This window comes from Phalaenopsis equestris, unplaced genomic scaffold (assembly GCF_001263595.1).
Source record: "Phalaenopsis equestris unplaced genomic scaffold, ASM126359v1 Scaffold000055, whole genome shotgun sequence".
NCBI classification, from domain to species: domain Eukaryota; kingdom Viridiplantae; phylum Streptophyta; class Magnoliopsida; order Asparagales; family Orchidaceae; genus Phalaenopsis; species Phalaenopsis equestris.
Window position 1 is genome coordinate 1,363,384 of NW_018164497.1, and position 26,201 is coordinate 1,389,584.

Consider the following 26,201-nt stretch of genomic DNA (forward strand, 5'->3'; position numbering starts at 1 on the left):
AAAGCTTCAAATGAAATTATGAAAATGCAAGAGTATTTTTGGAAATATTTAAAAATTTGAATAAATTTAAGACAAATTTTAAGAATATTTTCTAAATAAAATACGAAATGCAACATTTGGGGATCTATGAAAGTATTCTAGAAATTGCATGAGTTAAAATTTTGATACTCTCAAGTCATGTAAAGTTAGAATATATACATAAATAAATAAGCAAAGCATGATTTCAAATTGCTGCATATGCCTCTTTGTGAAGCAAATTGCCTCTCAAACACATTTTAAATTAGTATCTAAGTCACTTAAAACATGCAAAATCTTTGAAAAATATGTTAACATATAAAGTTAAACACCTGCATTTGCTATAATAAATATATTGAATGCTCAATTATTTGGTTCGAGAATGCTGCACGGGGCTAATTAAACCGCTTTGTCCATAAGATAGGGTTATAAGTCTTACCTAACTATTATGATCCTCCTTATAAGAACTAGAGTTGACGAATTTAGTAAGCCTAAATTAATGTCCAATTTCTAAAATAAGAATTTACGAGTACAATCACTTAGTACGATCATCTTCTTTAAAAAGATAGGAGTTGAAAGGACTTTTATCCTAAAAGTTTAAACTAACAAAATTAAATGCCCCGATTTAAATATAATTATTTTAAATGCTTAATTTCCCAATAATGACCGGGTTGATATAATATTTCAATCAAAGCGGTTAATTTTTAAAATCAAGATTTTCAAAATAATCAACTAATATGTAAGTGAAATTTAATCATTTAAAAGCTAAAAGCAAAATCCATTCTCCCTCCGCAACTGTTTGTCAAGGGTGACAAATTTTGGATTGACTTTAGTTCACAAAAATCGAATGGAATATCAAATGCACCATTATATTCATAATTAAAGCAATCACATGCCAGCAAAGACATGGCTCGAGTCTTCTGTTCGCGTGGTACTACCGTCAAATGACACCACAAAATAGTTGTCATGGCTAGAACCCTCTGACCAGGTGGCTGCCTTCAAATGACACGAATTATATTACAATTATGATTCCAGCTCATTTATTCTCTAACGATTTTCTACCATTTGAGTTATGAATCATAAGGGTACCAATTGATTGACACAAAATCATTGGTTAACTATGGTTGACTTAAATTTGTTCACTTAGATAAATATTCACCCCAGATCTACAAGAATAGCTTGGACAACATATACCATTTTTGCTGACAAGAATTCTTTTGTCAGGTTGGGTCAACTACCTCCTCTGATTAAGTAAACTAGGGACCATGATGATCCTGGATGACGGAACCCTGAAATCTTTATCGGGTTTCGTCTTCATTCTTCTACCATCCGTTTCAAGCTTCAAGTAATAAATTTTATAACTTAAATTTTTGAATCTGTTGCTATTATATGTTCAATATGAAATTCTTAATGACTGGTCTTAATCGAATTGAAAGTGCTCTCCTATTATCGAAAATGGTAATTAACCATAGAGACTTGCATTTATGAGAAACCTCCAGCTCATCAAAAAGTTCTTGCAAAATGCAGGCGAAATCTACAATCCAATCTGCATTCTAAAAATTCAACCCTTCGAAACTCTCTTGAGAAAACAAAATAAAAATTAATGCAAAGAGTTCATGGGGAGAGTCATTAATTTTCGGAGCCCATAGAGTTATGAATATCAATCAATACCAACCTTGTCGGGAATGGAAGATCGGAATTCTCCACTATTGTAAGAGGATGTGGCACCATCGAAATGCAACTTTCAACAAGATTCAACTCGCCCAACTAGACTCATGACCTGCTCGTTTGGGAGATCATCATATAAAGGTGAGTTGACCATTAATATATGAGCAGCTAGGAAGTTAGCCAAGGCACAACTCGCAAAGGAATGTAAGTGATGTCAAATTGAAACAATATTATCAACTAGCGAACGAACGGTCCATTGAATGTTGGTCGAGTTATCAGATACTATAGAGGATTGATCTTGGAGATCAAATGCATCTTATGTAAAATCATGTAATGCCTCTATTTTTAGGCCACAAAAACTAAGGCCCAATAGTGCTTCTTAATAGGTGTCTATTTGGTTTCAAATAATATAGAGCATTATTCTTGCCATTCTTATTGCCTTGAGTTAATAAAGCTCCGAAGGATTTGTCTAATATTGTAGTGCAGATAATTCGTAACTTCCTAGGAATAGCAACAGTTAACACTGAAGGTGATATCAAACACTGCTTGATCTTGTCGATTGCGTGCTGACACTTATCATTCCAAATGAATATAGAATTTTATTAGTCAATGCCGGCTTACACTTGTTGATAGTTTTGAGGTAAAATATTTTATATATGCCAACTTACCTTAAAAAGATTCCAATTGTGTTAGGTTTTTTGGAGATTACATATTTGGCTTTCATCTTTTCGAGATCAATCTCTATCCTCGGTGCTTCATCACAAACTCTAAAAACTTTCCTAAAGCTGCCCCAATGGTGCACTTCAAATGATTCATTTTTAGTTTTTAACAATGCAACTAACTAAAGATAATTTTTAGATCATATAAATGATTTTCATTTTCTTTGAATTTGATAACCAAATTATCAATATAGCACTCCATTTGATTGTGGATGACATTATCAGAGATTAGGGTCATGAATTGCTAATAGGTGTACCAACATTTTTAAGGCTGAAAGACATGTCATTGTAGCAATAAATTTTAATTAGGCTTCTAAGTGTCGTGAACCTTTATATTGAGGGGTTATCTTGATTTGGTTTATAATCAAATAAGTTATTTATGAAGAAAAATATCACTGCGAGGAGGTGATATCCAACATCAGCTCTGATACGGTTAACGAGAACTTATCTTTTGGATATGTTTTATTTAGATACCGAAAATTGATGCATATGTGGATTAGGCACCTCTAGTCATTGCTGACACTATTCAAGTATTTTAGAGAATACGGTTGGGACCATCGAGGCATGAGACTCAATTTCTCCACAATCTGCGTGGATGCCACATTCTTGCTGCACCCTCAATTGATGATGAGACTACATAACTTTTCGTTCACAGTGCAACATGTGTAGAATATGTTGTGACAAAGCCATTGTCGATCCCTCGTTTCCTCAGTCTATAGGACTTGCCAAACGACGAACATCTCGCCCTCATCCAGTGAAAGATGATACACCTCACCCCGCTTCCCAGCTGTCTCTTCGTTGCTAATCTATATCGCCTGCTCAATAAAATACACAACTCGACTCGTCAGGTAGTTGGAGGCAATGTGCCCAAATCCATGCAATCTAGAACATTTTCGGACTGAGGCTGTAGTAGGCTTGCTACTTTTCTCGGGATTTTTCTCACTTGGCGTGTCTTTGTTCTTATCTGAACCAGTTTTCTCAACTCTCTGAGTCTTGCTCCTACTAATATTTCCAACTGCGGGTGGCTCCCTAAATGGTGGTGGTTGCCCGCTTTGTTTCTGCTATCTCTCTAATTCAAGACTAAGGTTTGTACATCTCCCAGCGACCACTGGGCTCGCAGCTGCACAACATTGCTGATAGCAGGCTTCAATTCTCCCAGATATCAAGCTATAGAATGCTCCTCTGACTCGATCAACTCACACATCATCTGCAACTGGTCAAACCTTGTTGTGAACTTCTATACTGATAGATCTCTCTGATGTATGTGTAGTTTTAAAAACATTTTTTGGCGGTATGAGAAGGTAGATATTTTCTCTGCATCTAATTTCTCATATTCACCAACCTGGTAATCTTGTCATTGTCATATCTCTTTCTCTTCCTCTGCAAGTTGTTCCCCCACAAGGAAACACTCTTCCTCAATTTGATGGCAACAAACTTGACCCTTTTGTCTTCTGGCATATCTTTGTATTCGAAGTTCTACTCAACTGATTGTAGTCATTCAATAAAGTCGCTGGATCCATACCTCCATCAAACTCCGTTAGATCCTCCTTGATATCAAAATCTTTGTGTTCTTCATATGGTGCTTCCTCTTTCGGCCTTCTTTGATGATGAATTCCAAAGCGTCTAGGCTTGCCTTCCTTATCATTGAAGTCAATCTTATGGAAGGGATCCAGATTCTCGTCCCTTTCTCACATTCAACTCTTCATATCACGATCTAGGGTAACATTTCCTTGGGCTCCATCATCCATCTTCGCAAGCCTTTGCTGAAGATGATGAAGCTCTCGTTGTATCTATTCCTAGGTAGGCTTGGGTTTGTATCTTTCTTGGTGACATGGTTAGGTTTTAGGATTTTTGGTGGCAGAAAAAAATTTTTGTTGGTGGAGATTGTTTGGGTATGACGGATGCTGGGAATCCCTAGGATAGGAGTGGGGTTAGGCTAGCTCTGATACCAATTGATACCGAAATTGGCCAAACAATGACAAAAAAGACCTTTATTAAGAAGATCAATTAGAGGTACAATAAACACTGATAGAAAAGCAGAAAATAACGAAAGAAAATAAATACCGACACTGGAGTAATGTGGAAATCAAGGTGCTGAGGCGGCTGTCAAAGGGAGCTGTCGAAGGGGTCTGCGAGTTGGAGAAAGTAGGGATGCTGTTGAAGGAGAACAAGGGGCTGGTGGACTGTGGTTTGGTGGGCAACATGGGTCAGATGGACTGCAGTTTTAAGGGCGGTAGGGAGAAGGCGGCAGGGTGGTGGTAGGCTGCAACAAAGGGGCGGGGAAGAAGTGGGGGCTGTGGTTGTTCGAAAGAAAAAGGGAACGGTGACTGTTCTTGGACTGCATCAAGAAGAAAATGGAGGGTGCTGCAGTTGAACTGCGGTGAGCAGGAAGGAGGGTGTAGTGCGGCAGCAGGGAGGGGGTTATGTGTGGGTAAAATTGATGATATTCAGCACCTCGGAGCAAGATACGGCTAGAGCAGCACTCGTCCTCGGAATCAACCCTAAGAGGGAAAATGAGGACACCGACGACTTTGCTGAAAGAACACACATAAAAAACTAACCCTAAACAAAGAAAAGAGCATATTTATAATAATAGATAACTAAGGAGGGGTAGGCCCCTACGCTTGGGTGGCCAACCTAGCCCAGGCAAGGACCGGCTGGTCTTTGCCCACCTAGCTAAACCGGTCCAGCCCAGGTGAGCTCCCCGAAGCCCTGTGTCACAAATTTTGTGAGATATAACTTTATATTCTTAAGTAAAACGTTAGTATTCAATTTAGCAGAATTTGAAATTCCAATTACTACATAAAAACTTTTAAAATAACATAGTGGAGGAGCCCATAGAAGATTAAATGAATGCCTTAATAGGAATGGAACTTGGAGAGCTATTCAAACGTATATGATGCCATTGTTGCTGGGCTTAAATGGTTATTTAGTTTTAAATGCATGTCTGATGATTCCACTGAAAGATACTACACATGATTGATTGCTAAAAAGTTCACTCAAACTTATGAAATTAACTACTTTGAGATTTTTGTTCCAGTTACAACAAGAAACGCAGTTTTTGTATTTTGCTCTAAATCAGAAAATCTTGTTTAAAATCTACACCAACTAGATGCCAATAATTCTTTTATAAATGAAGACTTAAATGATGAAGTCTACATGAAAGTTTTTCAAGGACTCAGGAGGAATAAGTATACACGAGAAGAATATTAATTAAAAAAGTACTATTCATGACTTCAAATAAATAGTCTCTAGGAGCTTGGTTTGAGAGGTTCATAAAAGTTATGCCAACAAATATTCAAACAAACTCATTCCAACATACTTTTTTTTCTAAAAACATGACGTGTCAACAATTTTCATCATACTTAATTCCATTCAAATCCTATTTATTGTACATGATTTGCTTCACATTATAAATTATTAGTTCGTGCCAAATATAAAGAATAAATACTATTTAACATTTAATTTTTGTTCATTTTTCGAATGAGCCTAATTTAAATATATATTTAGCATTATTTTAATAATTAAATATATTTTTATCCATTTTTTGCAATAAATCAATACAAAAAATATTGACCCAATTACATTCATTAAGATTGATTTATCCTTTTCTGTAAGTAAAACGAGAAAATTCATATGCCTTTAACATCAATTTCGTATTTTTCGAAATCACCTGAGTAGAATTTGTTTTTAAGAATGAAATATTATCTGAGATTATTGCTGTCTGACTACTGGTGTATGTTAGCGAATGTCAAAAGAATAGGGTGGTATGTTATAAAAAATTGGGCTGTAAAATAGTAAGAAATTTTGTGTTGTACTAGTAAAAATCACAACGAAAACATCACTAATACACATCAATTTATAAAAAAGAAACCACTTGTGGTTGCATTGCAATATCATGGCTTTTAATGTCATTGTAGTGTTTAGTATATTTTGTTTGCAATCATTCCTTTTTTGATTGCGCTAGCTTCTTTTTTTTGGGTCTTGGTCTCTTCTAAAACCAAACAGCTCAATAACAATTAGAATTTGTTCGTTTTAGGTTGAGAATGAATATGGCGATATTGAAAAAGTTTATGGAGATGGTGGGAAGCTTTATGCAATGTGGGCTGCAGATATGGCACTTTCTCAAGACATTGGTGTTCCTTGGATTATGTGCCAGCAGTATGATGCACCTGCACATGTGGTAAGGATCAAGAATTAGCATATCATTGCTTATGTCAGCCATTTGTGTTGTGTTTTGATTGCGTGATTCCTTTTGCCTCTCATAGATTTATTTCTTTTCGAACTTGTTCCAATTCTAAAATTACAATCTTATGCTGAATGAATTGATTGGTGTATTTTTTTTGACAGATTAATACTTGCAACTCTTTTTATTGCGATCAATTTGTACCAAACTCTCCCAACAAACCAATGATTTGGACAGAGAATTGGCCAGGGTGGTAAGCACATAATAAATCACTGATATTAAAATTTCATTTCTAATGTGAAGTAAGCAGCTGCTCTTAAGTGTAGTTTCATGCATGCAAAAGTCACGCTAAGCTTGTAAACCTTGGCTTTTTTAGTTGAAACTTCTTAATGGATCAGAAGGGAGCATATGGTTTACGGTTGGTTTCAATATCAGATATAATATATTTTAAGCTAAATGTGAATGACTTGTATTTTTTTGCCTCTTATTCATCTTGTATTCATGTAGCTGGAAAGGGAGGGAAGAAGTGAGAAGCAGATGATAGAATGAGAAATAGAAGAGGAGAGTATAGGCTATGAGGGAAATTTGTCTCGTCATGGCCTGACCTGGGAGCTTAGAATTTTGAAGGCATAAACAGACGGCAGATGGTAGAGATACACAATTCTAACATATATAACAATCTATAATAACATCTATCATTTAAAAATCCAGTAATAATAAAATATGCAAACACAATATCTTTAATAAATTTTAGCATTCACATACATAATATCTTTAATCATATACATCACCTTAGCATAATTCACATTATATATCAAAACCAAACATAAAAAAATAAGTTGTAAATGTGGGCTCCAATAATTCGGCGCGTCGGACTCTGTGTGATGTTTATTGTTGAGAGCTTTGAGGTTCAAATATTTAGAAGACAGATTGAATTGTTGATAGGACACTACTCTAAGATTTCACTATCACTGTGCGAGGACTTGTTGATTTGGGGTTCAAGGTTACCCATATGCACAGTCCCTTATGGTTAATTATCCCTCCTGATAATGAGAGAGCACTTTCGATTAAGGCCAATCATCAAGTACTGAATATTCAACTTAGAGTAGCTGCGTTCATAGGATTTAGATTATAAAATTTCTCACTTTTAGCTTAAATCGAATGGTAGGGGAAATGATGACGAATCCTATCAAGATCCGATAGTTTCGTCATCACAGATTGTCGTGATCGCTGATTTACTTAGTCGGAGCAATCAGTCAAACCTAAACTGACTGAAAGATCTTTATCAACAACCATTTGTTGCGTCATCCAAGAGACCTTTATAAATATGGGGTGAGTGTTCCTCTAAGAAAACAAATTTAAGTTAACCTTGACTGTCAGGCATTATGCCAATCAATTTTACCTTTTTGATTCACAACTTAAAGGGTAGAAAATCATTGGGAACATATGAGTCTTGGTTGTGCCGTAATATAATGGTGTCATTTAGGACAATGGTTACAACTAATACTTTTTGTGGAGCCTTTGGACCAAACCACATGGAAGGAGGACTCGAGTTACGTCCTTACTAATGTGAGATTATTTTGAGTGTGAATATATTGATACACTCGATGTAAAATTAGCTTTTTGTGGACTGAAATCAATAAAAAATTTGTCATATTCGACAAACTGTTGTGGGGGTTGGATGACATTTGTTTTAATATCAAGTGATTTATTTTAACTTGAAAATTTTGATTTATTTACTTGAATCCTTTAGATGATTGCTTTTTATTTTAATATTTTTGTTTGTTATTTTAAGAACTTGATTGAAAATTAATTTAAAAGTTTAAGTCAAAGTGGCCATCATTGGAGATTTGACTGCTCTCTTTGAACCCTGTCAACTTTATATTACTTGTAAATTGATTTTAAGATTTATATATGATTATATTTAAATATTACCAAATCTCTCTTGTTTAGAGAGGATTGAATTTATAGTTTATATCTTTTGAGTTTATTAAAATATTCTTGTGAACTTAGTATAGAAATAGACATCTTCACTTAAAATTTTCTATAAGCTTGCCCATCTTCGGGGTTTAGATATTTGAAACATTTATGGTTGAAATTTATTTAAAATTTGATATTTGAATATTATAAAATGTTATTCATGTCAACTCCAGTCTTTATGAGAAAGATGACTAGTTTATGTGGTTTGGATTTACAAATTCTTATATTTGTGATTTAAATATTATTAAAAAATTACTAGACTCGTCAATTCTAGTTTCTAGGAAGATCGAACTAGTTGAGTTGAACCTGTAAATTGTTATGTTTGTTATTTGTGATTTGGACATTATTCAATTCCAATTCTTGAGAGGAGGATGATCTGACTAGTTGAGTGAGAATTACAATTTTGCTTTATAGAGAAGACGACCCGATTGAAAGCATGTGTGATTTGATTAACTTGAATTTGATTTTATTTAAAATATAAGTGGTCTTAACTCTTAAAAATAATCATAGATTTTTCTAAAAGAGTTTTCCTCGCTTATTAGATCAAGTGAGTAAATGTTTAACCTTAACTTGTGCGGTATTCTTAAATTGTTGAAATTTAAGCACTTATTTAATTTGGTGGAGCATATATGAGTTCATAAAATTAAATTTAAGTTAGCCCTTGCAACATTCTTGAACCTAATCTTATGTATTTTATATGTTTGTTGGAGCTCATGCTGGTGTTTTAAATTTCATATATTTGAATAGTTCAAAAGATTTTACAAGCTTTAAGGATTTCCACGATCTTTTAAACCATGACTTGGATATGAAATTTACTTCAAGAAATATATGCAAGATTTTGAATTCTGCATTCTTGATTTATTTTGTAAACATCTTAAAGCATTTATAGCTCCAAAGTTATTCTTATGTTTTAGAAATACTCACACATGTCTCAAAACAGTGCATGTAACTTAAGAAGCAGTTCTGAAGCTTGTATAAACCTTGATGCAGAACTTGAAATGTTTGCAATATTGTGGCTTTGAATCACACAAGATTCTATTTTGGGCTTTAAAAGGAATTGTCTTCTTTTCACCTTTTTACTCAAGCAGGTGTATTGCTAATTTGGTTTTGAATTTGGCGTATTAGATCTTTATTTTATCATTTTGAAAATTTCATTCATGTATTTGTGATATTTCATATTTAATTCCTTTTGTCAACCCTCAAGTTTAGCCCTAATCTTGATTGCTTCATATTTAAGTCAATTTTTCAGCCCCCAAACTTATTCACGACTTATTGATTTCATATTTAAGTTAATTTGCCACACTCCAAATTCATGTTTTCAAATAGATCACATAAAAAGTCATTTGCATTATGACATTTTTATTTGATCACCTTCAAGTATGGTTGAATTTGAAATCAAAGAGAAGCCCAATCACATAAATTGGTTGGTTATCAAATTTTTAATAAGCTTTTATATGTCCAGTTTGCCTAATTTTATTCTCTTATAAGCACTTAAATCATAATTTGAGTGATTATTCTATATTTTGTAACTTGTATTTTCTTTTATTATTTTTTTATGTCAATAAAAGTTCAAACTAAGCAATTCAAATTTATATCATTTTTGTAAGTCCAAGATCACCAAAAATTTTGTGGCCTCCTAGCATCGTCCCCTTTTAGGGGGTTGCTTGCTGTCCAGCTGTCTATAAGACGTGCTAGTTAGTGTCATGAGACACTGCAGCTGGAAGGAAGTCTTCTAATCTATTGTTCTATAGGACTGATATGAATCAGAACGACTTCTCACAGAAAAATTAGAACAACCAAATATTTTATTGTAAGAACATCAAACAACTCAACACGAATACATAGAGATAATCATCTATAATTTGAGAGGTAGACGATCTCTCCCAAATCCTACAATTGGAGTGGTAGGAAATCTTTCCCAAACTATAACCCTAAGACTCTTAACCACAATCTCAGTCAATCCTAAACATATTAATTATATATCTTCACAATAGTAATAATAATAAATGACTAAATTGTCCTTAGGTTAATAAAAGATAAAATTGCCCTTAGACACCGACGTAACAATACTCTCCTCTCAAAGAAACACCTTGTCCTCAAGGGGAGTAATGACAAATTGCTGTTGGATCATGATCCCTTGCCTCCTCAACACACACTATGAGAACCTGTAATATTTGATCCTTGCAACGGTGTCATGAGACAAACTTTTCATCACACCTAAAACATAACCCTTTTGTTTGCTTGTTCTGAATCTATCTCTGTAAGGCGTTTAAATGTCGCTCTTGGTTGTAGCCCATTATTCATGCCATGTGGAGCCTCCCTCTTGACTTTCACTGTTTAATATTTTGGCATCGTCATGATTGTAGCAGTTCAGTATGACGCTTTACTTGTGTTTGCTCATATTGGCCTATTCAATTGCATTTTTATTTTCAACTAGTTGTGCTAATTCCATAGTTACCCTCAATCCTTGCTGTTTCAACATACGAAAGGATGCTAGAATCTTTGGTTTCTATTTTTTCATGAAGTTCATTCCAACACGTCTTCCAATATCCTTCTCAAACTTTCAGATAGCATCTTAAAATTTTCACTATACTCCATGATAGTCCCCATCTGAGTCAAGACAAAGAATTCCCCTATAGGTCTTTTTCTCAAATGGCTTATAAACATTCTAACAAACAATCCTTAAATTCCTCTCACGAGGGGATTGCCTATCTAGTCTCCCTCCCATTGAAATCATGCCAGGGCTTTTCCCTCTAAACAGAACCCTGCCTTCATGAGCTTCTCCTTTCCATTTAGCCCATTCACCGCAAAATATCGCATCTCCCGATACACTAATCCGTGTGCGTCTTTCCCCTCGAAGATAGACATCTTCAACTTCCTAGTCTTAACATCTCCATCCCAATTCCCCATTTTGGTGTTTCCCCCCGTGTACCTTTGATAAAGCTCACACATTCGATCATAGTCATACTCTATTCCAGCTTCTCTTTTACCTTCTTCGTGCTCCTCCATAACCCTTGCATAACCCATTTTCTATGTTTTAGCCCAACCCCCTCCATCGAAAATCTCTTCTCCACCCCCATTGGAGCCCTAGTAAGGGGTTTTTGATGGTGGATGCATTTCTCCTTATTTTTTTCTCTTCCGATTTTTTTCCCTTTCTATTTAGCCAAGAATTTCGACGGGGTCTTGGATTGCATTTCAATAAGCTTTTCACCATCTCCTTCAAGCTCCCGAATCAGCCCTCAAATCGGTTCTCTATGGAGGAACATTCCTTTTATAATTGAGAACATTTTTTCCATCTCACATCTGATTTGACTATCTCTTCTTCCAATTTCTTCTCCAACTCATATACTTTTTTGGCTGAGATATTCCTCCCAGGATGATTTTTGCTCACCAAAAATGGAATCCTTTAAGCCTTCACATCTTGCTCCAATTGCAACCGTATCACCAGATTCAGTTCCGCTGTATGCCGATCTAGTCTTTACTTCCTAGCTAACGCGATTTGTGACTGCCGATCCCATCATTTCTTCCTAGTACGCTGTGGTCCTATGCGTTTCTTCCTAGCTTTCACGAGTTTCGGTCACGGAGTCTGCGAACCCATGATTTTCTGTACATCGCGATCCCTTATATGGTCTCCCGCTATCTCGGATCGCCACTGTTTTGTACCCAAACACGCCATGCTTGTCTATAAGTATAGTATTTAGGTTGAGTAACATATAGTGATGTATTATCTGCGTCGCGTCATATACGAGATTATTGTATATTTCTGTGGTTAGTTTGTATCTGATTTAATATTGAAATCATCTCAGGTCAATAATTTTTAGGCTCTGTTTATCGGTTTTAGTAGAATTAATGTAAGGATCTATTTATGGGTCTTATTAGAAATAATGTAAGTTTCAGTTTTAGTTCGTGCTGTTGAAATTTCTTTGGCGACAATTTCATAGAGTTTAAGAATCACCAGCTTCAAAAAATAAAGTATCTTAACTACCAAATTCATGGTGGTATTTCAAATTTGTAAGATAATAAAAATTTATTAGCATAGGGAGCAAGATACACTTCAGCAGTGACCGTCATCCTAATGATTCACAGGTTTCTACCAAACGATAGATTTTCAATTGCTTTTATCTACAAAGAGCAATTTTTTTAATGGCATGAAATGTGGAGAAGTGATTTGCCCTCTTAGTATGACTATTTCATTACGCGTTTCCTGGCAATCTTTTTGCCCTCTTAGTATGACTATTTCATTACGCGTTTCCTTATGTTGCTTCCATGTGAGTTTTTGATCAATACCAGGTTTCAAACCTTTGGAACAAGCAATCCTCACAGACCACCAGAAGATATTGCTTTTTCTGTTGCCCGTTTTTTCCAGAAAGGCGGCAGTCTTCAAAATTATTACATGGTATATCCTTTGTTGAGATTAAACGGTTCTTTTGATGTTATTCTTTGGTTGACGCTGCAATTCTATTTCTTTTAAGTATCATGGTGGTACGAACTTTGGTCGCACTTCTGGGGGGCCATTCATCACAACAAGCTATGATTATGATGCACCGATTGATGAATATGGTATAATGCTCAAGTTCATTTGAGTTTTCATCTTCATTTCAGCAAATTTTTTTTCCCTGTAATTTTCTCATCTGTGTTGCTCGTCTTTGTGCTTAGCATTAATTCTGTTTTCAGGGTTAATGAGGCTTCCAAAATGGGCACACTTGAAGGACCTCCACAAATCTATAAAGTTATGTGAACGTGCTTTATTGTACAGTGATCCGACTCATCTGCTTCTAGGCCCTTTGCAAGAGGTTATTATTTTGGGTGTTCTCATATTTGATTATGTTATTTGAGTTCATATTTAACCAAATGGCCCAATCTCTCAGGGTGCTGCCCTTTTGCCAACAAAATAGAAATCTCCCCTTCATTGACCATGACCAAAATCACCATGCCTCCTTACCTCAAATTTCTAATGTCTAATGTCAAACTATTGCCAGTATTCAACTATCTGCTGACTACCCCATTTGAAAGTTTCCACTTCTCAAACTATACAACACAAATGAATTTGAAGGGTTTTCTAGTTTGTCCTCAGTATGCCCACCCACTCAAATCACAGACTATATGGCATGCTTCACCAAACCCTCCAGTTTTTACCTAGCAGCTTATAGATCATAATCTCTTAGCTGCCTGCGGGCTTCAAAAATTTTGACACCCTCGAACTCTCCTTTTTTTGGAGAGCTTTGAGGGTCATATTTTTAAAAGACAGATAGAATAATAGATAAGACACTACCCTAAGATTTCACCTTCATTTTATGAGGATTTTCTGATATGAGGTTTGAGGTCTCTCATAGGCGCAAACCTATATGGTTAATTACCTCTTCCGATAATGAAAGAGCATTTTCTATTAAGGCTAGTCATTAACCACTTAATATTTAACATATCTTAACAACAGACATACATTTTAAATTGTAAAATTTATTACTTGGAACTTAAGTGGATGGCGAGGGAAATGATGACGAACCTGATCAAGATCCCATGAGTGTTATCCCGGGTCTTCATGGTCCCTGATTTATTTAGTTAGAGTTGGTATTCATCCCAACCTCATTGAAGAATCATTGTCAGTAACCATGAGTTGCGTCGTCTAAAGGGACCCTTGTATATCTAGGATGGATGTTTGTCTAAGGGTACAAATTTAAGTCGACCTTTGGTGACAAAAGATGTTATGCCGATCAATTGTACTCTTATGGTTCACAATTCAAAGGATAGAATCCTGCTAGGGAGCATACAAGTTGCGACAGTGACCGTAATATGATAGTGTCATTTGACGACAAACATCAAGTTATAGGGCTTTGGTCGTAAGCTGACTCGGATTACTTTTTTGTATGAATATAATGATACACCAAATGTTATAATCACTTTTTATAAGCTGAATTCAATCAGAAACCTGTCCACCCTGACAAACGGCTGATGAAGGTAGATGGAGTTTGCTTCAAATTTTGAAGTGATTTATTTTAATTTTTATATTTTGATTTGTTTTCTTTAAGCCTTTGTATGATCGATTTAATTTTAGTGTTTTGATTTGTTGTTTTAAGAAATAGATTTGAAAATTGATTTGAAAGCTGACTTCTCTATTTAAAATCTTCAGTCATCAAAACCATCATTGGGGGTTTAATTGCTTGATTTGAACACTTTCAACTTTACTTGCTTAACATGAACATATGATTGAATTTGAACATTGTCAACTCTCCCCTACTTACGTAGAATCGAGTTCAGGATTGATACATTAATTGGCATTGAACCTTATCAACTCTATCTTGCTTATAGAGGATTGAGCTCGTTGTTTTTATCATCATTTGAATTCATTCAAATTTACTTTAAAACTTAATTTTGAAAATAATTCCCTTCGGTTGAAAATTTTTATCAACTCAACTATCATCGGGGATTTGAATATTTAAAGCATTCATGTTTAAGGTATGTTTGAAAATTGTCAATTTTGATATCTTTGATATATTTGTCCCGTTGACTCAAGTTCTAATGAGTAAGGTCAGACTAGTTGATTTGAACTTGTAAATTTTTATATTAGGTATTCATATTATTTCAAAATTATTAAACTCGTCAACTCTTGTTCTTAAAAAAATTGGATTAGTTGAGTGAGACTTACAACCTTGCTCTATAGATAGGGAGACCCAATTGATTGATTTTAAAATATAAACTGTTTGAGTGCAGGTTTGACTTCAACCCGCACAACATTGCTAAGCTATTCATGAAAACATTTGGAATTCTATCTGAAGCTGTGTAGGTAAATTATAATTAATTTTGAGATTATACACATATATACTATCATAATGTGTTATGCCTTTCCAAAGTATAACATGACGCTTTAGTAATTGCACATAATGTGACAACTTGCAAAATTACTTGAAAGGTTGTGATTTACTTGCACATATTTCAAGGCAATTTTTTTGAGGCATTATCTATACTTAAGCGCATGCAAAATTATATATTTTGGGATTTAAAAAGAACCATCTTCTATCTGCTTGCAAATTAGAATTGCAGATCCGGTGACAATATTGAAATGTTGAGCTTTACTTTGGCTTTTGAAAATGATATTTATGTTATTTAGGCCCAATTTATGATATTTCATATTTAAGTCATTTTATCAGCGCCTAAGCTTAGCCCAAATTAATTTTAGCCTCAATTTATGTATTTAAATAGATCACGTAAATATTTATTTCATTATGATTTTGATTTTTATTTGATCACTTCCAAATAAAGTTGAATTTGAAACTTTTAATTCACAATTTATGTTTCCCTTCATTTTCATTTTATTTCTTTTCAAAGTTTAAATAATTTAGTTTTCTTTTTTAAAGCATTTGGAAATCCAAAATTAATCAAAATTTCAGTAGACTCTCGGCGTCGTTCCTGTTTGAGGGGGTTATATCATGGTTGCCAGCCGGCCCAACCGTTTATAAGACGCGATGGTCGGTGTCGTGAGACACTGTGGCTGGAGAATTTTCTAATCTACCGGTCTATGAGACATGAGCATTTCTTCAATTATCCTGCATGAAAATAATGCAAGCATTTTTTTTTCCTTTGCATTTATACCTCTGCTCGTGAGATGACAATACTTTTGATAAAATGTGATTGACTGGCTCAATGAATTACCACTTAATTCTTTCTTTCTTACTTCCTCTCCTTCTCTTTATACCTTTGATTTTTATACTATATAATATATATAATACATAATATATTTAGAAATACCATAACTCTATTTGTGTTTACCATTAGAAGCGAAGTTGTGGCTTGGGATCACATCTGAGGCAAGGAGTAAGAGTAAAACTGGGAATGAATGTTGAGAAGCTCATGTTTTGACTTTATGTCGTTTGGTTGAGCTTTCAAACAGTAACAACGTGTGTGATTAAGAATAGGATGCAACAAAGTATTTTTGTACAATTCAAACATCTATATTTGGATATATACCTTGTTCTCGTCGCTTCCTTCATAGCTTGACCTAGCCACACCTATATTGAGAAAATTTTAGGAACGAGCGGAGAAGCAGGTAAACATAAAAGGCTTTTGTATGTACTGATCCCATCATTGGTTTTCTGTTAGCGTAAAGGCTAACTTTTTCGTTGCATGAAAACAGGGGCTTCCATTACGTGCGATTTTAGTGGATAGGGAAGAATCACATGCTAACATTAGGTTCTGACCTTCAGTTCGAATGGGAAGAAGCTTTGATGGTTTTTACACGCTGCTATCCCATTGTTGCTTTTCCAAGGGTTGGGATCTCCTAAGGTAGGTTTGAGTGCAATTGGGAGAAGAACATCGATAAATCAACGTGCTCAACGACAATTAGATCACGAGAGTCATTGTTGTAAGAGAGAAAGGGCTTTGACTTTGGTGTGCAATATAGAGAGAAGTGGAAGTTTCATAGCTTCTTATACGCAGTGATCCCATTGTTGCAGCCTTGTTAGTTCTATTTGCAATAGTGACGCGCGCTTGACAGGCAAATAAGGATTAAGGACAGAAGCACGGCTTGATTTTTGCTGTTCGAATAGCTTGGCTTCACTGTGATTCAAAGAAAACCACCCTGAGCCATTTTTGAAATATTTTTGAGTAAGGAAGAAAATAGCTGGAGCGGTTATTTGATGAATTTGGCGTGAGTAGTTAAAATTCTTTTTTGACTTGATTCTCTCCCTTTTTTATATTATTTTTTTAAACCATCAACACTGACCTCTACCCCACAATCTCTAAGTCTATTCGACACTACATTTTCAATCTTGGATCTACTGCAACCATATTAGATACACTAGCAAAAGAACTGTAATCCTCGAATCTTTCCAAAGTTATTCAACTTAAAAACAACTTCAGCATATCTCTATGAGAAACTCAATCATGTCGCAATATCTTCTTGAGATAAAATCTTTAGTTGCCAATATTTCTACAACGAGAGGTCACATAGACAATGAACTATAATCTTATATATCCTCAATGACCTTTCACCCTTCTATCAATCATTCAAAACTCAATTCAAACAAGACTTGAGCCAAAGAGTGCAGGTAACCTATATTCTTTTTTATGCAATGAGGAAATCAATATTGTTGTGGAAACAACCAAAAATATTATCACACAAGTGGCTCTTTACACTGTTCTATGAAGGGGTGGATGAAATCTCACCAGAGGATGAGGAAAAACTCCAAATAGCCATCTGTGCAAAGGAGGTGCTCAGTCTACTAAGAATAGGGGAGGTCGAATTGCAACTATTCTTGCTAGCTATCAAATTTGCAAAAATGGAGATATAGCTGAAGTATGCAGGCACCAAACTAACTTTAACTCTTTCCCTAAAACTTCTCTGATGGATGCAACCAACTCCAAACCCATTGAATGGGGATTTTGGACACTGTGCTTCATTCCACTTAACTTCAAATCATGATAACTTGCAACTACCATCTCCTTATCAAGGTGATGAACATGTGATGGTAGGAAATTGTTTAATAGTCCCCATAACACACACTTCAATAGTCTCCATAACACACACTAAACATGAACTTATCTCAACTCCCCAATGCAAGCTGATTCTTCCTTGTCTCTTAATGCTCCTAGACTATCACACAACCTCTTTTTAGTTCATCAATTAGCTACATACAATAATTATAACATTTTTTAATGAGGCTGGTTTTGCTATCAAGGATCATAAGATAAACCAAATGTGAAATCCAGTTTCATTTACCCATGAGGGGAATCAAAGAGTCAAGTGAGAGGGTTGAGAAGCCGAAGAGGGGGGAAGAGGGGGGAAGTAAAGCTTGAGGGTTGGGAAGTGAGGAGTTGAGAAGCCAAAGAGGGAGGAAGTGAAGCGAGAGGGTTGGGAAGCCCAATGGATGCTTTTGTGTATAAATCCACTCGTATGGGGGAACAGTAGAGGCTACTTTTACTTATATGAGAGTCGAGCGATAGGTTGAGGCGACGGGGTGAGTTTGTGCGTTTGTGCGAGAGGGAGTCGAAGTCGAGCCAGCGTGCTCTGCTACAAGCAGAGAGGAGGAAGAAAGCGACGACGACATTTGTACGTTCGTTTAGTAGGGAATTGAGGTTGAGCCAGTGATACTCACGAGCAGAAAGAAATGGAGGGCACTTGCGATTGTAGGATCACTCGATCGAAAGCTTTCGAGTTGGTCAAACTTTTCCACGTAGGTTAAAAGCTCAACCGAACCTTACCTCTCGGTTCGAAAGTATTAGGGCAAGGGAGAGGATTAGTAAGATACTAAATTATTTCAGTTATTAATTATAATTAATTAAAGTGAAATTCCATAAACTATATTAAATTGATTTTAATTGTATTAATACTTGTTTAAAGGTAATTGGTGAAAACGACCAAAGCATGAAAAATAGAATTTTGCTGCAGGAAGGAATTCAGTTATGATGCTTAATTTAAATGTTTAATTATTTTTTATATGAAATTAGGTTTACAAGCCTATTTTAAGCTTTCTAAGTTAAGCATGTTAAAGGTTTAGGAAAATAAATTATTTAAATGCAATATTGTATAACATATAGCAATACAAATATATGAGGTAGCTTAATTTTAAAATAAAAATGTGGCTGAATTAATTTGTTATACGTTTCATTAAAAACTAGAAGAAATTGGATGACAATAGTTATAAAGGTATATGTAAATGTTTATATAATTAAAATAATAAATTAATTATTTTTTATATGAATATCCATGTTTATGTTAGGCTTTAAATTTTAAATGAATCGACGTCAAGACAAATACAACAACAACAATAAAAAAACATTTATGCCACTATGTGGGGTCGGCTAGTTGAATTCTTCTCCATTGCGTCCTATTTAGTGTCATATTTTCATTTAATTCTAATAAATTAAGATCATTTTTTATACTATGCCCAAGTCATTCTAGGTCAACCTCTACCTTTCTTAACATAAGTCGAATCTAAAACATCTACTCTTCTAATTAGATCATCAGATGGTTGACGTTTAAATGTGACCAAACATCTTAGATGACTCTCTCTAATTTTATCCAACATTGGAGCTACACCAACCCTATCACGTACTTTTATTCTATGGTAATATTTTGATTCTCCACTATTTTGGATTTATAGATGATGATACTTGTCCAAGCTCTATTTTAATTTATATGCAATTTTTTTATTTGTCACATTGTTATGAATGTATATATGTATTTACTATCATGCATTGGTGTATGCTATATGTAGTATATTGAATTGAATACGATTAGTATATGAATGATATGTTTATATTGATTGTTTGTATGTGCATAAATGACTATAATGGAGTCACGTCTTTATGATACTATCATGAGAATGCTAAGATTTTCGTGCACGTTAATGAAAAATGATATTTATATTAAATTATCTTAAGTGGTATGATTTTTAGACGGTGCTTCTATAATGTTTGTGTAGATATAAAATGATATCGATATGCTATTAATATGGTAAGGTTCATTGAGTAACACCAAATATTTATATTAGTTTATTAAAAACTTAACTAGCATATGTATTGTTTCTCTCTTTTCTTGTATTAATGTAGTTTAGGAGTGTGAGTATTACTAGCTTTGTTTAGACTTCCTATTTTAATTATCATTTCAGGTTTAATTAAATGATTAAACAAATGAGAGATAAAAGGAAAAAATATTTATAGAAGGCGTGGACAACCAATGACTAGGTAAATTTAAATATATTGTTTTAATTTAATTTATTAGTTGTTCTTTCATTTGTTAAATGTTAAATGAATATATAAAACTTAATTCCCACCGTTCAACCATATGTACCTACCTTGGTTAATTCAAAGTCCCGGGCTAGGTTGTGACACCAAACCATTTCTAGATGACTTAGTTGAAATGGACTATACCAAATCGTTGCTCTCATCTTCATTCATAAGTCAGAAATCTTCGTTCGAAACCTGGATCATTGCCTCAGCCATGAAGTTGCAACAGATATCTCTAGATGAACAAATCTCCAAGCGTTTCTATATCTGAACCCTCTTGTAGTTGCTCTAACTCCTTTAAGAGTCACAAACATCTTTTTCTCAAATTTATCTCTAGGTCTAAAGAATTCTTTATTACTGTTCACTCATGTGTATGTGGTTCTACCCCTATCATTTATCTTTAAGGAAATAAATACTATTTACTGTTCATAGATGATCATTCTTGCTATTGTTGGTCTTTTTCAATGTTTGCTAAATTTTAAAATAGCTCCAAATTCATACAATTTCATCTAGTCAGTTTAAACACAATTCAATACTAACATATAAATACTTTGCTAACATATAAATACTTTGCTTTGACGGAGGATTGAATACACATCGGATTTCTTCCAACAATAACTCATGGATTTCTTCATCTTGAATCACTAACACTTCTTTCTCATTTGTGGGCAGCTGGTATTCCTCTTCATTCTCCTCCTCCGGGTTTTCACCTCTTGCCTCCTCCACTACTCACTACTAAGTGAAAGATATCACTCTTCCATTTGGACAATCAGACATGACATGCCCAAAACTGTGATGCTTGAAGGATTTACTGACTGGGATGAATTTAAGACTACTGAAGATCTCAACCTTTTCTTCACTCTATGCGGGTTTCTCCTTTGGCGGGTTTGGCTTAGGTGCACCATTGGGTGTGCTTTTGTTATTTGATCTTGTACTCTGCATGAAAGATAGGGCGGTCATATAATGATGTTGCTATTCCTCCATCTTCAAAGCTAGGGTTTGAACATCGAGTAGGGATTAAAATGGTTGCAGTTGCACCACATTCTTGATAGATGACTTCAAATCTCCCAGATATCTTGCCAATGCGTGCCTCTTATTCCACCAATTCACATTTTAGCATAAATTGATCAAAATTAGTTGTGCACTTCTCCATAGAAGTGTCTCTTGAATGTAGGATGTAGGGTTTTATGAACATGCCTTATCAGTAATGTGGGGGAGTGTATTTGTGCTGCATCCCCCTTTTCATCTTAGAACACATGATGATCTTTCTCTTCCCTTCTCGCTGCTGAATATGCTGTTGTTTCAATCACTACAATGAAGCATTTTTCTTGAGCTTGATACCTAGAAAATTCATTTAACTATTTGAAACCACTCGATAAATATCTAGATTCATGCAACCATCAAAATCTGGTAAATCTATCTTTACTCCAAAATCCTGGTTCTTCTCTGATGTTCCATGCTGAATTGCGGAGGTAGTGATTCTTCGTCACTAGAAACTGGCTGGTGGAAAGGATTTACTTCCTCATCTCGGTACCATTGTGGAAATCGATGACCTCACTAGATTTTTTCTTCTCAATGGAGGCATGCTTTTGTTGTTGTTGTTGGAGGATTTTCCGTTGCATTTCCTCCATAATAAGTTCCTGGGCACTGCACTAAGGGTTTCTCTTTTGCAGTATGTCATCCTTTCCTACCGATCATGTTTCAAGCGGATGCAGGATTGCAAATCAAGATTGATCGAGGCTTAGGTTTTGGTGGTAGGTGTCGAAGTGAAATTTTGGTGAAGTTTTGAACATTTCATTTTTGAAAATTTAGGTTTAAGATAAGGATTTGTGGTAACAAAGTCTTGGGAATGGTGATTTTTTTTAAAAAAATTTTGGATTAGGATATGAAAGACAAAACCCTTAAAAAAATTTAGTGCTTGCGGGCTCTGATACTAAATAATACTGTGCTAGGGCTTCTAGATGATATTTGATAAAGGGATTTAGTGGGGAAGTGGTTGTGGAATACCGGGGGAATGAAATATGGGAGTTTGACGAGGTTTGGTCGGGGATAGGTGTCGATTGGTGGCATTTGGATGGAGATAAACAATTAAATCTGCTATGGGATATCAGATTTAAGCAGTTCGGTGCTGTCAGATGGATGGCACTGGTCGAATGGAGTTACATCAAGATACGGGTGTCGTGGAGATTCGACCACCCGTTCTTGAGAAAGATACAGTCACATCACTTGCAAAAGAAAAATGATACAACGCTCCATTAGGGTATAAAATAGAGATACAATCTTTAAAACACATGCAAACAAATCAAAAGTTTTCCCAAATCTGAAATAACAAAATATAAAAACTCTCAATTGAAACCTTACCTAGAATTAAAAAAAATTGAAAGAATTCAGAAAAATAAGAAAGTTTGGGCCTGAAATCAGAATCAGGCAGTTCCATGTTCTGTCGTCCTGCCATCATGTTACGTAGATTTTATGATAGACAAAATCTTGCATCGCGGGAACACTTGCGAACTGCTTGATCACGGGATCACATTTCTGTGGGAAACTTTGCTCCCACATCAAAGAAAAATTTCCGCACCCATACCCACAGGCTTATCCAAAATTTTAATGCCTATTTTAAATTTAATTCGCACCAATTTTCTTATGGAAGTAGATATGCTGATGCAGGTTTCATGTTGACATGATTTTTTTATCGATGTCCAAATTCGGAACATTTTCCAGTATGTCAAATGAAATAAAGGATAAACGGCTATTAGTTTTAAGTTCATGACTTTACCGATCATATTAATTTTGAAGTAATTATTTAAAAGTTTGAAATCTTGACATCAGTTGTCCAGAACAATGAAACCTCCATCTGTTTCTTATCTTCTTATATGGGAAATTCTGTAGGAAAGTTTTGTTTCAGTATCAAATTAAACAAATTTGGATCCTCATTCTGTTAAATAATTTCGAATTTTTTTCATCCTTAAAATAACAGCAGTATTTCAAAAGGGCCAAATTTGTTACAAGTTCTTTTCTAATTTCTTTTACAGGAAATTTTCTATTTTAGAATTTGTAGCATCATAGAATTTCAATTAACATATTTATTTTTTGTTTTTAAACAGTTTCTTGTCTAATTGGTATAAATTTGTTCATGTTCTTTCTGCATTCACAGGCCAGTGTTTATGCTGATTCTTCCGGAACATGTGCTGCTTTCCTAGCTAATATGGATGACACAAATGAGAAGTGGATAGTATTCCAGAACAGATCCTTTCATCTTCCAGCTTGGTCAGTTAGTATACTTCCTGACTGCAAAACCGTAGCCTTTAATACTGCAAAGGTGCATTTCGTATGTCTTTTATTCCTTGAGTATATTCTTGCTCTGCTCTGGTACTATATCTTAAAATAAGAAGATGTTCCAAGTTCTAGCATTTGTGGTTGTGTACTATTTATGCTCAACACTTTTATACAATAACACTAGTGAAATAAGAAATAGTCCATGAATGAAACATTTTGTGCTGTTTCTAAATTTATATGAATACTTGTTTACATGAACTTTGCAATCTAATGGTAAAAGTGAGCTAAAGAAAATTTGGGCTAGATGCACCAATGTTCAGACCTGTTTTCACCGAGAACCCAAGCCAGGTGTGGTAAAACGCTTGGTATTTTATACCAAAATATTGTTTTATTATTTGTTGTGAGACTAAAGATAATTCTCTTATTTACCTTAACTATCTGCCCCTCACATGAGAGCTATCCAGATTAATAATTACTCTTCTTTAAATATAAACAATATCAAATATTACTGCCTTAGCACTCACTCAACAATGCAGACAAATCGTGGGATTAATTTGTTTTGAGCCTTGCTTAACCATGGTGGAATGGCCGAGATCTATGAGAACTACAAATTATAGGAATGACTTCATTCCTATCAAACTATCATATTTGATATCACATGTCAATGAATATGAAATAAGGAGGGGAATGAAGTTGGAGTAGACACCCTAACGATCAAAATATGCTTGCAACCCAAATAAGTTAAGCTTATGGGTGAGGGACATCTACTTGGTATTCCTACACCATTATATTTTTTAACTATTTGACCAATGCATTTACATGCCTACACAGAGTTGGATCTTTTATTAATATGGATTATTATGATTTACAGCGTGGTAACTCGGTAGATTTTGTCAAAATAAAGACAGAATGAGAGAAGCCATCTTTGCCAATTGAAAATGATTCTCATATAACTTCGTACAATTTAAACTCTCTTTCTGTCTTCTCAGCATACAATTCAATCTTTACTTTATTTCCTCATTTTTTATTTATTTATATGACAAACTTTTCTCCGTCTCTTCAGACAATTGGAAACGCAAAAATGATTTAAGGCGATTAAAGTTTCAAATGGGCTTTTTATATGTTTTGTAGTAGCAGAAAGCTGTCGCAAAGCAGGTGAATCTCATTCGAATAGAAAGGCTGAGTTGCTTTTTCGAGAAAATTTCCCTGAAAAAGCTGCCCTTAGAACATAGCTTTGAAATTGCTTTAGGCAGGCTGAGTTGGTTTTTGAAACCTTTACCCTGAATCAGCTGCTTTTAGGACAGAGTTTTGAAATTGCTTTAGGCAGCTAACTATACTTCTCAATCTCTTTTTGAAAAGGAGAAACCCAAAAACTAATACTATGTACCTAGAAACCTAGAGGCCCAAATCTATTTGTACAGCGCTTGGAACATATTTGCTTTCTAAATGCATTTTCGCATTTTTTAGTGTACGATTTCTCTTTTGCATGACTGTCTTCAGGTTCGTTCTCAAATTTCCATGGTAGATATGGTGCCTGAAAGTCTAGTGGCTTCAAAGACAAATCAGGGGAAGGATTCTAAAGGCCTCCAGTGGCATATTTACAAGGAAAAAACGGGGACAGCAGAGAATGCTGACTTTGTGCGGCATGGATTTGCTGATCATCTTAATACAACAAAGGATACTACCGATTATCTCTGGTATTCAACAAGGTTAGTTCCAACATTACCATGGTTACGTGGATATAGCTGATAAGCATGGTTTTTCACTGCTACCTTTATTCATTGTTAAATGATGAATCATGACCTTACATGCGTTTTGCGAGTTCATCATGCTATGGTTTATTATGCTCCATATTTTTGTGAGTTTCTAGGCAATTGTACTTCTTGCGTGACTGACCATCGTCTAATGTTTGTTTACCTGTGAAGAAAAAGTTATATATCCTTATGTATAACAAACGCTTAATGTTCTGTTAGTTACCCGTAAACTGAATATTATTCAAACATTTCTTTCTGCAAAGCTCTCATGGTGATAGAGGCTCTAGAAATTTCAGCTTTGTTGTGGTAATGAATTTATTTAAATTAACATCTTATTTCTAAATAGAAATAAAAGACTTTTAAGTGTTGGGACTGTGGAAACAATCCGCTTCAACTTTATCACTCCACAGAATAAGATCACACAGATTCAAGAAAAACAGACAAACAAAAGCTCAACAAAGACAATCCAGAAAAGCACACAAGGATTTAACGTGGAAAAATCTGAAAATGGGAAAAAAAAAATCATAGAGTCACACCGCCAAGAAATTTTTACTTTTAACCAGAGTGTGTTACAGAGAACACACTCAAATTTTCTCTCTATAATTGAAGGAGCTTATAGGACCTTGCTCCAATTCTTTCCTCTGGATCTGATAAGAGAAACACACGCGAATTCTCCTCTCTGATGCTTCTCACCTTTACCTGAAAAATGTCAAAGAAACTTGCACTCTGGAATTTTCTTGCTAGAACACACATCATACGTCGCTCGAAAATGTCCTTTTAAATTGAAACAGAACAAACTGCACCCGACACAACAACGCCCAATGTTTGATGCTTGAGTGTTGGCCGCTTGGGATGAAAAACAAAACTGGGAACTCTCGAACC

At 34.9% G+C, this 26,201-nt stretch overlaps 1 protein-coding gene across 2 annotated transcripts in view; it reads left to right on the plus strand.

The window, feature by feature from the left end:
• LOC110019395 (beta-galactosidase 3) overlaps nucleotides 1-26,201 on the plus strand; it is a 104,974-nt gene that overhangs the window by 22,499 nt on the left and 56,274 nt on the right. For both annotated transcript variants that reach the window (XM_020717032.1, XM_020717033.1), the window contains exons 6-12: nucleotides 6,442-6,585; nucleotides 6,753-6,841; nucleotides 12,859-12,964; nucleotides 13,041-13,128; nucleotides 13,243-13,361; nucleotides 23,444-23,608; nucleotides 25,066-25,274. In XM_020717032.1, coding sequence (XP_020572691.1) covers nucleotides 6,442-6,585; nucleotides 6,753-6,841; nucleotides 12,859-12,964; nucleotides 13,041-13,128; nucleotides 13,243-13,361; nucleotides 23,444-23,608; nucleotides 25,066-25,274 — 920 coding nt within the window. The remainder of the gene's footprint in view (nucleotides 1-6,441; nucleotides 6,586-6,752; nucleotides 6,842-12,858; nucleotides 12,965-13,040; nucleotides 13,129-13,242; nucleotides 13,362-23,443; nucleotides 23,609-25,065; nucleotides 25,275-26,201) is intronic.